The following is a 17,900-nucleotide window of genomic DNA, read 5'->3' on the forward strand; positions in this document are numbered from 1 at the left end:
GTGTCAAGTGTTATTAATCAAATTCAGTTGTTTACTTTCCCTGTTTGTGACAGGTTCTGTTCATCCATAGTCTGATGTCAGTAGTTGTATATTTGCAGAACTCGGACATATTACATGAATGATTCAATGACATAATATTTAGTAGACTGAAAGGCCAAGGAAACGCCTGTTACAAGTGTACTATTAAAGATGACAGAGGATTTTTATGCCCACTGGAGGCATACATCAATGGTAACATTATAGCTAAATCAACATTTTAGTCTTTTCATTCAAGTAAAAAACATCATAAACTCAACTTGTGTCAGTTTAACCAAAAGTGATACTTTTTTAAACCAACAATCGAGAGTTCATTATTTTTTTCCTGCTAGTCTTCGAGATATTTCGTTTGGTGTGCCAATATCCATATTAAAGCGTTGTAGAAGGGATGCGTCTGCATTATCTCCACCCCCACCAAGTACAGGGGTGTTATGCTGACTACTGGACATCGGTTGCAGGAAGAAATTTTCTGGTAGTAAAGAAACAAAAACAAAAACATTTATATAAATTATACTTGACATCTGTATCTCTATAAAGGGACATGTTCTGGAACTGAAGACTTTTTTTAAGTTTCTAGAGTGGTAAAGTTATGTATGCATTGATCGACTTAGTTCTATAAATTGTTTTGTCCAATTTTACATTAATTTTTCATTCATAAAATACACATTAAAGAAGCCTATGAGGTTAGTTGATAAACAGACGGTCTACAACCTATTGTCAAAGTCTGATTACATAGTAATAGAACTACAGAAATATCTTACTTTCAGGCCTTGTTGGTGTGTAACTACTGCGGCTCCTATCTCTCACAGGAAGGCCTAGCACTGCTGTAGGAAAACATCAAGCTAAAAATCAACCAATATTTCAATGCTACTTCTTCTAGGAGGAATATATTCTAATTCCAACAACCTTACATTACCTATACAACTTGTCCTATCAGGTCCCCATTCACACTTCTGGTTTAACTAAATCATACGAGAGTCCCTGGTTTGATTTTAGTCAATCATGTATACTTTAGCTCACAAGGAGAATCCATCACACAACCATCTCTGTCCTCACAGGTCCCCATTTACACTTCTGGTATTAATAGCTAATATGTACAAGTCACTAGTTTGATTTTAGCCTATCAGTTAGACTCTTTAGCATACAAGAAAAGCCCTTCATACAACAATCTCTCTCCTACCAGGTCCTCATTTACACTTCTGGTTTCACTAAAGGGTACAAGCATGGTTTGATTTTAGCTAATTATCTAGCCTTTTTCACTAAGGAAAACTAATTTATCACAATTTAAGGGCTAAGTTTTGGCATCACAAATGGAAATGAAAATATTTTAATTGAATACTCTGTGGTCTTATTACTTACCTAGTCTGAAATTTAACAGCACAAAATGAGGTGGATTTATTATTTCATTTACGCGAAATGACTTTTTTCACATAAAGTCAGACTTCAAATGCAAAACAAAATATTGTTGAAAGTGCCATGTGGGATGGAGTAGCCGACAAGTTATCAAGTTGCGCATCAGTAGGAAAGTAAAACAATTGAAGCCATTAAAGATCATCGTCTGTGTGTGATTATTTCAGCAGACGCCTGTTTCTGCACATACCGCACTGCAGAAAAATAGCAATTCTTATCTTCTTTTTTTTCAATGTGATTAGGTAAAGGATCCTGTTTAGTGTTTTGATTAGATAAAGGATATATTGCTGTGTATGTTGTAATGTCTCTGTTATAGTCAATCTTTTTGTAAAAAAACATTGTTTCCTATGAGTGAAACACCACAGCAACCCTGGTTGTGCTAGCTGTAAATGAGCCTTTGACACAGAAAAGTCTCTTTATGTAAGAATTGGTGTAACAAGTCTTTATCCAAGAGCCCTTCTACATCCCTTACAATGCCTACCCCTATGATACCAATGATACTTAGTTAAGATGTGAAATTTGGTTTTAGATATACATTCAGTTTTGGTATTAGAATCTGAGGGAAGATCTTTTAACACCAACCCATCTTATGAAATGTTTATCACTCTTTTCAGCACCCCCAATGTAACACACATAATCAACTAGCTGCTTTCATTTATCATGCAATGAATTGTGGAGAGTAATTTCATTTCTCCTTCTTTTCTAAAAATGTATTTGACAGCATCTCCACCAGTCATTGTATTCTTTTTTTGTTAAACATGTTTTATATGCTCTTTGGTCCGGTGGTCTTTCACGATTAAACTAAACTAAATGCCTAACCCTATGGGAATCAACATATTGGAGACAAATTTATGTGCTCACATTCTCCGGTCGCTATTGGAAAATCAAACTGCCCTGACATCTGTCTTGGTGGCATCTCTTTTGCAACATTATCGAAGGACGAAGCATTGATGTTACGTCTGAAATTACCAAGAGAGATGGATTTATTTGTAAAAGAAAAGAGCGGTGTAATTGGTCTGATATATAAAGAGGTTATTGTTAGTCACATGTTTATTGGACTTAAATTTACGCAACAAAAAAGATTTCAATAATCAATAAATAAAATGTTCCCCACCGTCCACAAAACTAATGACATGGACACACATATGTACATTCCCCCTCTCCCTCCTATCATACTTTAACCTGTGTTTTATAATTAAATTCCATTAGTGAGTTAGTTAGTTAGTTAGTTATTTTATTCACTGTACTAGTTAAATATAGATACACAAATATATGACACACTAAAATATAAGTCAATAAGTACAGAGGGTCAACCAAAGGCAGATGGCACATACTTATATTAACAGTTCAGAACTGGAGTCAAAAACTCTGAAAATTTAAATTACATCGCTGACTTCCGACTGAATCGCACACACAGACATGTGCACAGGTGTGTTTGTATGTATGATTTTCAGTCAGAAGAAATTGAAAACAGACAGGTTAGAGTTGGGGAGGAAGAGGATGGGTGATCACTAGCACAAAACCAGCTATCGCTATGGTTACAAGCCATATAAAACAACTCATAATTTGGACATATCCATATATTTACATGGCTAATATATTAATTTGGAAATCATATTATCTAACGTGGATACACATGGACACAAACTGGAACTTCTATTGCATGTCATGGATTAAAAAGGTAAGTTTGTGTCTGTGTTAGCTTCCCTATAGTTGACTTGTCGTCACTGTACCTATCAGAGTAACACGAAAACACAGTATATAAATGTGAAAAAATAAACATTTCAAATAATACAACACAAATAAAATGGCATTACCTTCTCAAGGCGTCATACATACTCTGTAACAAAAAGAACCACAAATAATTCCATTTAATACTTTCAAGAAAAACGCACTTCATAAATATTATAATCATGCAGTCAATTTAGAAAAAAATTGGTTCTGCTTGTATGTATGCATTACTCAAAAAGTTAGATAAGTTTGATGTCTTTCCTCTACTTTTTGAGTGAACATGAAAGGTTTTATAGTCGGCATGGAAACACAAGTAGGTAAAGTTAGGTAGTTAGAATCTTCATGCCATATTTCTCATTTTAATTTTGTTGAAAAAGAAATGACCAGCACAGCTGTTGCCATGAAATAATGGAAGCAAAATGCATTGAATTAATTGTCCCTATTCAAAGACTTTTGATCAGAATTCAGATACATCAAAAATCCAAAGTCAGGTTTAGGAAATTCCTTTCAGAAATGACATTTTTTTTTATTTCTTTCAGTTATCCAAAGCATTGCTTTTACAGAATCACTTCATTCTTACTTCAATAGTTCTAGAATTAATTCATCACCTAGTTTCATTGAAAAGATGAAACAGTAGCACATTCATTTGTAAAACTTTGTGTGTTACGGCCCTGGTAGCTTACACAGTAACACCAAGTAGCTCTTTTATTGAAAATTGAATCAAAACTTCAGTGACATTTGGAACAGCCTTGTTTAAGCAACTAATACAAACATGTCTCTAATCTTTCTGGTTTCAAGGCCCATAATCCAATGCCATATTCTCACATTAGTGCTATTTTATCAGGAAGCCATCACAATTATTTTATCAGAAAACCATCAGAATTAGACATCATTTGTTGTGAGCAAACTTTTCTATAAGTCTATCTGACATATTTTTCACACACAAAATTCAGCTTTAATTTGAGCTGGTCCTTTAAAGGCAGCTGTTGACCTGTGAGCATGACAATTAGACTCTACTCTAGATTTGTTAAGAAACATCCATTGCCAATATATTCTCACCTGTAATTTCTGATACTGTCTGTTTCTTTCCATTAGTTTGTCTGATATTTCACTGAAACGTTTCTTTAAACCATCAAGTTCTTTCTTTGATGCTAAAATTACACAGCGAATGGCATGCAGAGAAACAGAAATAGAAGAATTTGTAACAAGCAATCAGGAACTGCAGTACATTTAACAATATAATGTTAAAATGTTATGCTTTCTTTGCTTTATATAGAATGTGTCCTCTTTTTTTGATTAGATGACAAGTTTTTGAGGTATCCATATGGAAACGTTTCGACTAAAGTATTGTCACCATTGCTCAACAAACTATGGTGTCTGGTCTTGGTCTTTACATGCAAGTGTATGTCAGTTATTGTATACATAAACATACAGGACTCCCTAGTTTGGCCATTTATATTATGTTTAATTGTGTTTCACCCAACAAGTCAATTTCCGAAGTATAAAGAGGCGCAAACACTTTCCCAGTGTTCTAGTTGGTACACAGAGCAACTGAACACAAATAATAACAGTACACTAACTTATATGGGACAAAAACACTCATGTGAACTTGACAATGATTTTTGAAGATTTCCTCAAGACAAAAGGGTAATGTCACTTCATGAAATAAGGCATTTTTAAGAAATTTGGGACCTGACGAATACGAGTCATGTCATGGTTTTACATCATCTACATTACGCACAATTTCAGAGAAACATCAATTTGGGGCTCTTTGCTTTGGGCCACATTGCCTCATAGGAATGAGCAGAAAAGGTTATGCAATGGTTAAACAATGAATATTCATGACATTTTCAGGCAGTCATGAATATTCATTGTTCAAGTGTGTTGTCTAAATAAAGTATAGGTAAACACATTTCATATATATTTCATTTTAAAATAATATTATATACTTTCATTTTAAATAACTTTGTAGCCAGCACCGATATCACACCAGTACAATGTATATAATATGTACATAAAACCCTCAAGAACTAAAATACCTACCTGCAATTTGAACTTTTAAGGCTGTCGCAGCAAGTTAAAGAAATTATACCAGTGTGTTGTGCAGTGATTACACGGGACGCTAGTTTGGTCCACAATTTATATATTTTCATACTATCTAAATCAGTCTTGACTTTTCTGGTCATATGTGCAGAACTTTTGAGTATCAAATATACATAATATACTTAATTATTGTTATATATATTTTCATCTTGTGACAGGTAGATGCAGTATCATCAGCTAACCCTAACAAATTGTGCATTTGTTTATGGCAATAAGTCAACTAAAGAACTTGGCAAGTAGAATTCATAGGTGCCCATTATATTATTAGGTAGAGTGTGCCTTAATATTTGAAAGGATACACTTTATTTCTGTTTGGGTGCGAGTAAGAATTTGTTCATAATACTGCTCTAGTTGATTTGTCCTCTCTTTGTTTTTATTTGCCATATATTCTTGATATGTTCTTTCTTGCTGGCTCTGTGTAAATAAATAAAATAACACATTCATCAATTTTGATGGCATTTTAAGATTTTTCAGAATACAGAAGCCATATTTGATATTCATTTTACAACTTTGTTCAAAATTAATGGGAAAGGTGTCAATCATAATGTATGCATATGATAGTGCCTGTCTCCTAAAATTCCTATTGCTCAGATGGTCATTTTTAGCATCTGTGCATATCAAATTGGTATATAGTCATTACAATGGTGATTAATTTACCAGGATTCTGCCCAGCTTGATGATTGTTCCAGTTAATATTCATTACAAATTGCATAATATATTTATCCCTGACTTTATTAAAACCAATAGTTCAAAGTTTCCTTCTGACTTTAATTGTCACTTCTAAGTCATTCAGACAGTTATGATTTTGAATTGTAAGTACCACTGGTTTTTTTTTATTTCTTGTTTTTTTATTTCAAGTGTCAAACTGACCCATCATTTTCAAGGTGTTATGATGAGAAACACAGAATTAAATATGGGCACCCTTACAAGAAAGAATTTATTACAAGATAGACAAATGAACAGTTTTGGAAGATAAATATTTGTTACATTGTTGATATTACCTGGTAAGACCAGAATGCCAAAGCTCTGGATGCTATTTCCATAATAATCTCAGGACGTTGACCAACCAAAACCATCTGGTTGTATAGGATAAAAAAATGAAATTAATAATTTGAAACTATTGTGTGACCAATATTTTATAAGGTCGTGGACATAGGTAATAAGAACAAGGGAGATATACACATGTATTGATTTTGGTGCTCATAAAACTTTTTTCATAAATGGTAGCTACAATTTCAGATGTAAATATCAACAATTTGAATAACAGCTTTGAATCATAAGATATTAAGACTTCATTCAAGTGTCTACTCCTATAATTTTAAGACTTCATTCAAGCGTCTACTCCTGTAGTATAAGACTTCATTCAAGTGTCTACTCCTATAGTATAATGTCTACTTCCTGCTGATATGACTTTGAGCGGCTGTGTAGTGGCTCAATGACTAATATGCATGTGCGTCCTATATACTATGCAATTTATTTTTTGGTGGTTTTACCCAAGGATGCATTGTGGCACCATGACTATGCATGCATGTACTATATACTCTGCGCATTCTCCACACAGAGGTCGCTATCTACAATATCATCGTGAGGCAGCCGGTCACAAATGAATCTACCCTGTGTGAGCTTATGGGCTTTGTTTAGTTATGATATTATCCTTATATTTGACCCTGACGTTTTACCTTTCGAGTCACAATTTAACAAAAACAAATCAAGGTGGACTGTGTTTTCTACGAAAACTTGTTAGTCTTCATATTAATTCAATATTCAAAGTGCTGTTTATAAAAAAGTACTTCAGACCATGAGTTCATAAATGTACTATATACTCACAGATTTATACTGTTCATTAGGGTTCATGTCAATCCTTACAATGTCAAACTTGCCAGACAGACTTGTTTCACCTTGGAAAACAAAAGATAAATTCATAATTTGTATATAGGATAATATAATACCTGTCAAAGGTTATTAACTGCAGTCTTGAAGTAACTTAAATCTTACATTTAGATCTATTGCAGTCTTGGATTACCTGTAGTCTTGGAGTAACTGCAGTCTTGGAGTAAGTAAATCTTGGATTAAGTGTAGTCTGAGATTAACAGCAGTCTTGGAGTAACTAAATCTTGGATTAACTCCAAACTTGGATTAACTTCAATCTAGGATTAGACTATTGGATCAGCAGCTTTCTTGGAGTAAGTAAAATCCTTTAATTAACTCCAATTTAGATTGACTAGTTTCTTGGGTCATCTGCAGTCTTAGATGTTAGAATAACTAGAATCTTAGAAATTTGTTACGATTGAAGTTATCAGTAATGACGCACAAAATTCTTGGTACCTGCAATAGAATTCTACCACCTAGGTTTGTCAAAAAATAATGACTACTCGATTTCTTGGTCAACCCCATAACTTCCACTCCACATGTATTACTATAGGTGCATATGAGAATAAATTGACCTTCTTGTTCTATTTTGACCCTCTAGCATGAGGTAAAATGCTATTGGAGGTACCAAGAATTGCAACACTCTTTTGATCTGACCCTACAACATTTTGCACAAAGACAAACTTGCTTGGTAAAAAAGCAATATGTTGCTGTAGTTCATTGTTCATACTTTGATTAGAAGCACTGTATCTGTCATGGGTATAGAATACTTACATGCTGGACAGCTATATGACTTGTTAAATTCTCTACTGCCATCATCATCACAAAACACATCTCAAACTGAATTAAGGAAAGATGGAGTGGGGACAAAAACAAGCTGAATATGGCCTCTGATTATCTCTTTTTTTAACTTTGAAATGTAAACAAATCTGTCACAATGATGTGTTTCAAAGCACACAATGAAAATCATTGTACCCCGACACAAAAAATATTTCAAATAGATATTTCAAAATGAGCTATTTAATATGATAATTTACTACATAAATTTTTGTTTTGTTATGCAGAACTATATTGGGCTATTCTGTGCTACTTGAACCAGCCACCTAACATAAAAAGCAGTGTCAGGGAAACTAATATTGGTTCAAAGACAGCAATAATTTTGGTATTCAAAATAGTTCATGCTGCAAAGTTGAGACAATAAATTTCAAGAAAGAACTCAATTTTCTCACATTTCCTTAATAATCCGTACTTGTGAGTCTGACACAGTGACAGTAATTTCCTTTTTAAATATAACAAATACTAGTCCAACTGCAATACACCATCCAGTCACTGACATTCTGACCATTGATGGCGCACCAGATTTGGCTATAAAAGCGAGGACTAATTGTCATGGCCACTGGTTGTATGTCATTTTGCACCAAATAGTGAACGAAATGTGTGTGAAAGGACTTTTTGTTATCTATAAAACTTAAAGCATTACACTAGTGGCTATGCATGATTATTGGTAACTGCTAATAGAACAGTACAGCAAGAACAATATAGAGAATGAGTGGTATTTCACGTCTGCTGTCTATATGCAACAATTACTCCACTATTCTGACTTCCTGCCACCAAACGGCTTGCAAACAGCACTCCTAGCGGTCAAACCAAGAAACTTTTCATCTTCCCTATTACTGGAATATGGTGTATTTAATAGTAGGCACATGTTAGGCTTTATGAAGAATGTATTATATGAATTAAAATTAAAGAGATGCGAGTCCAAGATTCATGAATATCACCATTAGATCAAAACAGATTCAAGCCATTGTATACTCATATTAAAACTGATATGGTTTGAACCATTTGTACTCAAGATCATTCACAACAGATAAAAGCAGTATTCAAACATGTTTAGATGTAAATAATTAAACAATGCAATGCAATATACAAGGATACGAGAACAAGATGTAACCCAGGCAAATGCTGACAGTCGGTTTCTGCATTTCTTGTAATTACAAACCAAGTCATCCATTCAGATTGAGATATTCTGTTGACAAAAAATGCACATAAGTTGTGTCATTTAAACTCAGTGTTTTTGCTAAGGGCAGTAAGTAGGTAAAATCTACCGGGTTCTAGTGTCATTTTACCTGGGTTCCCAAACAAAATTACCATAGACTCTATTGGAAAACACAGCAATTTTTATCCCTTTCTCCCTTTATGTTACTGTTACTTTCTGTTACGGTGTATGTATTTCGCTCAACAACGTCCTGCGAAAAGCAATATAACCTCTGACCAGCCTATTTCGAGTGTGCCAGCAAAATGCTTTCGTACCAATTACAAAAGAATTACATACCCTGCTATCAAATATTAGCAATAGATCGAATATGTACTCATTTTACATCTCTTTGACGATAGTAGTCGCTGCTAAGATCTCAAAAAGTGTCGCATTCTGAACTTTTCCAGTTCAAACTATAATTGTAAACGTCCAAACACACAAACGCCGCCATATTTGATGGAAGCCCTGAAATTACGCCGCACGGTTGCACTTATGATCTCGGGATTTTGGGTCATCTGAATTGATTGGGACTTCTGTAGCCACGGCCAGGTAAAATGACTAAATGGTCGATTTATAACTAATATTAGACCACTGGGCGTGTTCATTCTTTAGTAACCAGCATTTCTGGTAAGTCAGGGTTTCATGGCTGTCTCTGCACGACGGAAAGAAGGAACGACTTACTCCGTACGCAAGCAGGACTTGGGTCGGGTGTACAATTATACATCTCACTTTTTGAGGACATTTAAAAAGGAAACACCACCAAATTACACAACAAAATGACGTGGTTTTTAGGGTGCAAAACCACTCAAATTTCAAAATCACTGATTTAATACCTTGCGAGCTTGAGATTACGATTCGTACCGATACTCGGCTTGAGCTATTAAGGGATCGGATGCACCCTACTGTGATTGTGTTTTACATCGATTCATGCAGACGAACATTTTTTCTCATTATCAATTTGCTTGGTCACAATTATAGATCACTTACATCTTGCGCCTTCCGTTGAACATGAAAAAAATGCAATTTTCTTACCGAGTCTGTAGTCAACCTGGCAAACACGTACACCAATGACATCCAATATGGCGCGGTAAGTGACGTCATCCAATTGTGCATTTTTGATTGGTCGAAAGTTGTGATCCCTGGACACGTGGGACATGTACATGAGGAATGGAGCCAGTTAGTGGGACATACGTTTGCGACCAGTGTCTCGGTGTGGACAAGCACAAATAACGCCGCAATGTTTGGCCTGTCGCTGATAACCGTAAAAAGGTGGGTTGACTGTCATACACGGCAATACGGGGAGGGCCTAGGGTACCAGTCCGCCCGAAAAGGGTCCATTTTTACCGCCTTCAAATTTGTTGAAATTATTCATATTAAAACAGGCGAATTCTTTCCCTGCTGATCCCGTCGGGAGGGCGTTTTAAAAGTCACTATGTTAAAACTTTACTAGTTGTAACGAGAGTATCATTTTCGATGAAACAACTATAATTCATAATATTTTCGCTGAACATTGCAACAGTTAAAAAACCAATAATTAGACAGTGTACATGTTAATCAGTAGTCGATATTTTTCATTAGCAGTATAGAAACAGCATGAAATCGTGATCGCCGTTGAGGGCGCTGATTTTAGGTGAGGGCCTAAAATTCAATTTGATTTGATTTATTGTGTATACAATTACAAAAATGCGCAACAGGTGATGCAACACTGTTCACAGTGAACAATACTATGAGTGAGTTTATCGAACCTAACAACACATTCGCAAAAACACATTCCAGTTGCAGCTAATGAAGCTTTAATGACCAAAACTATTCAATGGTATGTGCTGCGCCTATAACCATTCAACTATTCATGGGTAGGTTGTTGTCGCTTTAATGTGCCAGCATATATTCATGGCAGTTGCTGGCGGCTATAAAACCTAAATGTTCCCAGACAACTTAATCGGTTCTTGTAGATGAGTATGTGAAGGAGTGATTCCCCTTAATGCTGGGGATCAATATTACCATGAATACGTAATATTGAATGTAAAATGAGTTTATTTAGACGCCACGTGCACCCAAACCAATTGCGTCTGTCTGTCTGTCTGTCTATATTTATATATTTTATTAAAGAATATAAATTCATTGTTTATTTCACGTGTTCTCAGGTACAGAATTCATTTAAGCATGCATCAGGGGTATACAAAGGGCATTATGGGTAATCTATGCAAATACTAGAAATTCAAAGTGCAATACATAATCATCACAGCAGGGTTTTTTCACTCTATTTTTCCTTCCCCACGAAATATGTGACTTCTTAAGCTTGTTTTTGTACAAATTGTTTTTGAATGCCTAAAGATTGTAAATATATATTTAAAATAAATCAATAGATAAATCAATAAATCAATCAATAAAAAGTTTTAAATTATTCGTCTTGCTAAACCTAAAGTCGGCCATTTTGTGCCCCGGGCGACTATGTTATGGTCTTAAGACATCTAATCGTTAGAAAACGGGTGTTGTGGTTCTAGCAATGTTTCTTTAATTCCCAAAGGCCCAATTAGAAGGTACGCATTTGTTGGACTCAATATGGAACTGGCAAACCCGCCATGTTGAATGTTGCATCATGGGAAATGTGATAATGAATACTAATCAACTAGTATTGTAAACAATGTTGATACATTGTCTGTAACCACAAATAGTGAATCCATAGTTACCCTGACCATTGTTGGAGGTTAATTTTATCAGTAGCTCCAGATTAGGTATTACGACAACCACAGTTAATTCCATAGTCCTTTGCGTCTGAGCATGCTCAGTCTGGATTGTAAGTTCCCTATTACCGACTACAAACTCGGTTCATTTAAACATTTGCACGGTCATGTCCTCCACATATTATTGGAGTTTGCCTAGTAAATTACATCATCGATTTGCATAGTTAATGTGACAGTCATTTACCATTTAGCTGATCGTTGGTCGGAATATATGACAAAAGAGGGTGCTGTATGATTCATTCACGCTTCAATGCACTGGCAATTTCCTATACCAGGTAGATTTCCCTATTCATGGGAGGCATTCAGATATTACGTTTGGTTGAGCACTTGGAGCTAGAATCACTGTCGTCATCGAATCATTTACTTTTCATGATTAGTTTGGTACAAGATGTCACTATAATTGCCCTGGCAAGATATGAGTGCATTTATTGTTGCCGTTGGACACTGCTTTAACTACATGGCAATACTATATGATATTCTTGCACAGTAAATGAGTACACTGCAATTGTATACTGCAATATTCATGCTTGATTGATGTAAAAGTCCCTTTGACATATGTTTCTTGGTGATTTGAATGATTCTTGCAAGTTAATCTTGTATAAATGGCTCCTGGCAAGTAATAGCTCTGATTGAACCAAAAGATCTCTCCCTTAGGCGTAAAAGAAAAGTGTGTGGTTCCGATTACATTCAAATTTGAAATAGGTGGGGTAGATTTTTATTCTATCTTGTTACATTTTTTTTCATGTGTGAGTGTCTAGTTCAGGTTTTCCAAATGGTCCCTGTGTTGTTTATTTCTTCCTATCAGATGTACGGCCATTACAGAGAAGAATAGTTTTATATTGTCTTTTTAAGTTGATGTCTGTTTCCGCACCATTTCTTGCGAGACTTCACGATATTCGCGATTTTATTATTATTTTTCTCGAATATATAAAAATAAGTTTAGGGTCGGCGTGAAAAACTAGGTGGGGGTCGGGTAACCGGAACCAAACAACTTTTTTTATTTGGCCTTACTGTTTAATATTTCATCATTCCATACATGCATATGGAGAATACATATACAAATATACAGTTTTTAGACATGCAGATCGTAAAACGTAGAACCGTAACGTCATATCCTTCGAGTTCCCAATCACAGAATGATTTATAATATATATCTCTCTCTTTCTCTCTCTCTCTCTCTCTCTCTCTCTCTCTCTCTCTCTCTCTCTCTCTCTCTCTCTCTCTCTCTCTCTCTCTCTCTCTCCTAAGTATCTTTGTTTCTGGCTATCTGTCTCTCTCTGTCTTTGTCTCTCTCTCTCTCTCACACACACACATGTACATGTACACACACACACACACACACACACACACACACACACACACACACACACACGTATCTACATAGCGACGTATCTACAATACATTCCAAATCATGGTCCCTCCACTATGTTCAAATATAAACGAATTAGTGTCTTCAAAGTTTCAGTAATGGGTCTTCGTATTATGAGCTTGTAGTCTTTGATATTTCTATATTCACATGTAAGCAGCGACGTATGCTATTTATTCAAGACAAACTTTTGCTAAATATTATGTCTGAAATGAAAGTTTATGAAGATTTACAAAGACAAACAAATTGGAATGGTTTTAATATCCGGTATCTAGATTGAGATGTTGTCATCTGATACTCCTTAAAGCACATTTGCTGAAAACGAATGTCTTTTCTTGAGAATGATTTCTTTGCCTATAAAAAAGAATAAATTGTACAAGGTTAGGGACTACGATTTTGATAATTATGACCACTTATCAAATCCACAATTAATCCCTCCCTTATAAACTCAACGAACTGATGTAACAACACGATTTTTTTTGCATAAATGGCATGTTACAAAATTTCTACCTCTTAGGAGAGTGGTCCAACCCAAATATATATCTTCGCCTCAGCTCTTGCTTTAGTTACATGCCGACGGAATAACGGTCTTAGCCTGATACTGTACTCCGTTCCTGCTTACACATACCGCTGGAAAGCCAACACAAAGTTTGTAGTCTGGACATTTTGTTCCGGTGACCTGCTAGGAGAACTTAATTGCCTACTTTCATTTTCGTGTCACGGACTTTGTACAGAGAACAAGCGGGGATTTGCTATGAATGACTCTATCTTTGCAACAGTCGGCGAAGGTGTGGAGATTTCCATCGAAGACTACAAAAAATGTATTTGCGACCCATACCTATGCCCTCCGTATTTACAGGAAATGCTCCTGAATAAATTCAACGACTTGGATCCCGTTGACATGGTGAATTCTGTGGTCGAATACACCGATTCGTCCGCGGAATCATCTTTACCATTTGGACCGTGTGATATCGATGGACCCGGTGTATGGCTCAATGAAATGACGTATGTTGCCAAGGTGGTATTATCAGTCGTGTACGGTCTTACTATGTTGTTGACGCTGTCGGGAAATATTCTTGTCATCTGCGTCTTATCATCTCCAATTCACATCAAATCTGAGATGAACAAATTGCTGATAAATCTATCTGTTGCCGATATATGTATGGTGTTTTTCTGTATGCCGTTTACATTTGCTTATGTCGTCATGCGCTATTGGATCTTTGGCAGCATAATATGCCCGTTGGTTTTCTTTATGCAACAGGTGCGTATGTCTCAGAAAGTCAATCGTCTAAGACACTATGTAATAATATGGACTCTTTTTCCCAATTGTTAAAAAAAATAAACCGTCACCAGTCAGATCTTTTCAACTAACTATAAAAACGTATCGCTATAAGCTTAAAGCGCATTCAATGTAAATTATGCAAAGGCTTACACTAGTACGTTCGGGTTGAAAAAAAATGGACATATTAAAAAGCAAATAGTGAGGTTTTATTATTTACCTATTCTGAACGGTCATGTAGTACATCTTTCCCTATACTAAAATACATCTATTGGCATCTATTGGGATTGCTCTCAAGAGCAATGTATGATTATGAGGAAGTGCTAGCGATAAACTATTCGCAGGGTACAATTTTCCATGGAGTTACACGAACACTACGTTTTGGGTATGCTGTGTGTATGAGGCGATATACACATTTGGGTACTTATGAAGACACTGACAGAAAGGTCTTCGATGTAATAAACATAAATTATGTAGAGCATAGTGACATTTAGTCTAACTTGCACACGATAGGATAATATACCAAACTCCATCTTTTCTCAAGTGACCCATGAAATGAGGTAATCTACACACATATACATAGCATAGATTATAATTATAAATATTTTTGTTTAAAATCTACATAACACCCATTTCTCATATAAAATAGGACACGCATATATACACGTGTATCACCATCACCACCAATCAATCAAGTCTTTATAAATAGCCAATAACTAATACTTATTAGTAAAGATCAGAGGCGCTGTACAATTACGTTGAAAGCTCTACTGAATACACGTTTTCAGGGGCCTTTGACTCGACGTACATCTTAAGTGGCACGGTGTTCTATAGGCGCGGTGCTGCATGCGAAAAGACGCTCCCGTCAAATTAAACGTTTTGGCTTTTTATTAGAATACAGTATATATTCAAGTATGTTTTTCTCTATTCGTTTATTTCTGATCCATAATATACTGAATATAAAACTTATAACAATCGTAGTGGAAAACAAAATGAGGAGAAAATAGAGAAATGTTTAGTCTTGAATCTTGTAAGTTAACCCTGGACTGACAAAGTTTGGAAAAGAAACCTTCAAAATATATCACGAACCCCAACCCCACCCCACCCCCACCCCAATCGTAATATTACACAATCTATTATATCTTTTTAGGTGTCTGTGGCGGTAAGCATATGTACACTAACAGCAATTGGAATAGATCGATATTTTGCTGTGTCTAAACCGATAGCTAGGAAGACTGCAGGGTCGAGATCAAAATATATTGTCACCGCTACTTGGGTTACTGCATTGTGTTTTAGCATTCCAGAGCTGGTCGTAGTAAGGACATATATTGATGGAGGAACAACCCAGTGTAGTGAACGCTGGCCCAGTGCCAATGCCACTCTCATATACGAAGTTTTCATGGTTTCGGCTTCCTACGTGTTTCCACTATGTGTTCTGTTCGTAACATATCGGAAGATTGGCAAGTTTTTGTGGAAACAGGAAGTTCCTGGCAACAACACTCTTCATTCTGTAAATGAACGCAGAGCACAAAAAGTCAAGGTAATGAGAAGAATTTTATTATCATTATTTAGTATTCATAATTTATATTTCAGTAAAAACAGGCACAAAGTTACAACCTCATGATGGTTTTGTTCGAATTACACATTAGATTCGGAATTTGGTATTATAGAGGGGAGTTAACAAATCATCAAGTTTTAGTTAAATCGCTGTCATTTAATGGACCAGGTGCAAAAACAAAAAATAAATATAAAAAATAGATTCTGTAATCGGCAAAAATGTATATGCCCGAGATTGTAAAACACAGATAGAAGATAGAAGCATTCCCCCCCCCTCCCTAAGAAAGGACAGTGGGTGATGTAGAACGAGATTCTCTCTATCATTGCTTGACGCCATTCCCTGTCACATTACAGTAAAGTTTTCCGAGATAACTAAAACACTTTCTGAGTAGTATTTATCACTGTGCTTACTTGTAAACCTATATATTTTAGCTACTAGCATATTTTACATTTTTCAACTAGTTCTCAAAGACTCTTTTTTATACTAATTACTAGATTGATACATTGTGTTCATGTACAAAAGGCATTTTAGTCACTACTTTTTACTAATTACCAGACTGGTACACTGTTTTCATGTACAAGAGGGCATTTTAGTCACTACTTATTTTTACTAATTACCAGACTGGTACACTGTTTTCATGTAAAAGAGGGCATTTTAGTCACTACTTATTTTTACTAATTATAATAATCACCAAACTGGTACATTGTGTTCATGTACAAGCAGACATTTTAGTCACTATTTACTGCTTGCTTGCAGTTTTGTTTTCCTGTGAACTAATTATATAAGCGAAAATCAGTCTTTAGCGAAATTGCCTAGGTTACTTTACCGTATGTTCCTCGTGTGTGTCCTAGTCCGAGTGACATTTTCCTTTTTGTACATGCAGGTCTTGCAAATTGATCACATACAAAATATTAATAACACTAAGCCATTTTAGAGTCCAATATGGCCGTCAAATATTGTGTTGAAAATAAGCTTGTCGATTCCCACCCCACCCCACCCCCACAGTGACAGTTTACGACCCCCCCCCCCACCCCACTCCCATTTCTATTATCATTTCAGAAGGATCAGTAGCAATCTTCTATATGAAAAACTTTGGACATTTTCTTATGAAAATGTTCAGTAAAATTCTTCCCCGAGGTGTATTCTGCCTTTATCACATACAATCTACATTCCATGAAGTAATAAATATTTGAAATCATAAATGGAATGCATAAATTACTCTATTTTAGTAATAGTCTGCGAAAAACATTTATAGGAATCATATTTTATAGATTGCTGTCCTGGTATTTATATGTAATTTACTTCTGTAAAATAACATCAATATAATCACACTTTTTAAAATTCTGTTTCAGACTGTTCGGTTGTTGGTTATTGTTGTGTCTGCATTCCTCCTCTGTTGGTTGCCTTTGAATGTGTTCAATATCGTGATGGCTGTCAAACCAAAGATCCTTGATGACGCATCTAGCCAGTCTATTGCTATGATTGTATTCATCTTTTGTCAATGGGTTGCCATGGCAAACAGTTTCCTGAACCCAATCATATATACGTTTATCAAACAAGGGTTTAGAGTGAGTAAAATAACACTATTGCTATGTTTAAGCGAATTTAACAAATCCCTCCGCTAAAAGAAAACAGTCCGTCATATACCTACACCTTGTTCACTTGATCTCAACAGTTTTATCACATCAAATTTAGTGAGCAGGTGGCTGTTTTTGTCTGTCTGTCTGTCTGTCTGTCTGTCTGTCTGTCTGTCTGTCTGTCTGTCTGTC

At 35.5% G+C, this 17,900-nt stretch overlaps 2 protein-coding genes across 2 annotated transcripts in view; one reads left to right on the forward strand and one right to left on the reverse strand.

Moving 5' to 3' along the window:
- Positions 1-265: 265 nt before the first annotated feature.
- On the reverse strand, positions 266-9,176 carry LOC144452345 (E3 ubiquitin-protein ligase CCNB1IP1-like). Its single transcript, XM_078143425.1, has 11 exons — positions 9,085-9,176; positions 7,924-7,983; positions 7,108-7,178; positions 6,282-6,356; positions 5,580-5,694; positions 5,221-5,241; positions 4,237-4,328; positions 3,264-3,286; positions 2,308-2,405; positions 798-860; positions 266-505 (listed from the first exon to the last, which is right to left on the reverse strand). The coding sequence occupies exons 1-11, from the start codon at positions 9,158-9,160 to the stop codon at positions 351-353; spliced, it is 849 nt and encodes a 282-aa protein (XP_077999551.1). The 5' UTR covers positions 9,161-9,176; the 3' UTR covers positions 266-350.
- Positions 9,177-14,048: 4,872 nt separating this feature from the next.
- The window catches only part of LOC144452531 (prolactin-releasing peptide receptor-like), a 4,905-nt gene continuing 1,053 nt past the window's right edge, over positions 14,049-17,900 (forward strand). The window contains exons 1-3 of the mRNA XM_078143632.1: positions 14,049-14,555; positions 15,724-16,113; positions 17,484-17,699. Coding sequence (XP_077999758.1) covers positions 14,049-14,555; positions 15,724-16,113; positions 17,484-17,699 — 1,113 coding nt within the window. The remainder of the gene's footprint in view (positions 14,556-15,723; positions 16,114-17,483; positions 17,700-17,900) is intronic.

Source organism: Glandiceps talaboti, chromosome 22, assembly GCF_964340395.1.
Source record: "Glandiceps talaboti chromosome 22, keGlaTala1.1, whole genome shotgun sequence".
Taxonomy (NCBI): Eukaryota; Metazoa; Hemichordata; class Enteropneusta; family Spengelidae; genus Glandiceps; species Glandiceps talaboti.

Bases quoted from the DNA above. Each gene is read 5' to 3' on its own strand.
- LOC144452345 (XM_078143425.1), bottom strand. From the start codon at position 9,160: ATGGATGACTTGGTTTGTAATTACAAGAAATGCAGAAACCGACTGTCA. The intron at 861-2,307 runs GTGAGCACATAA...GTTTTCCTACAG, and splicing joins TCCAATAGCGACCGGAGAAT to CAGTGCTAGGCCTTCCTGTG. The intron at 506-797 runs GTAAGATATTTC...CTTTACTACCAG, and splicing joins CACACCAACAAGGCCTGAAA to AAAATTTCTTCCTGCAACCG.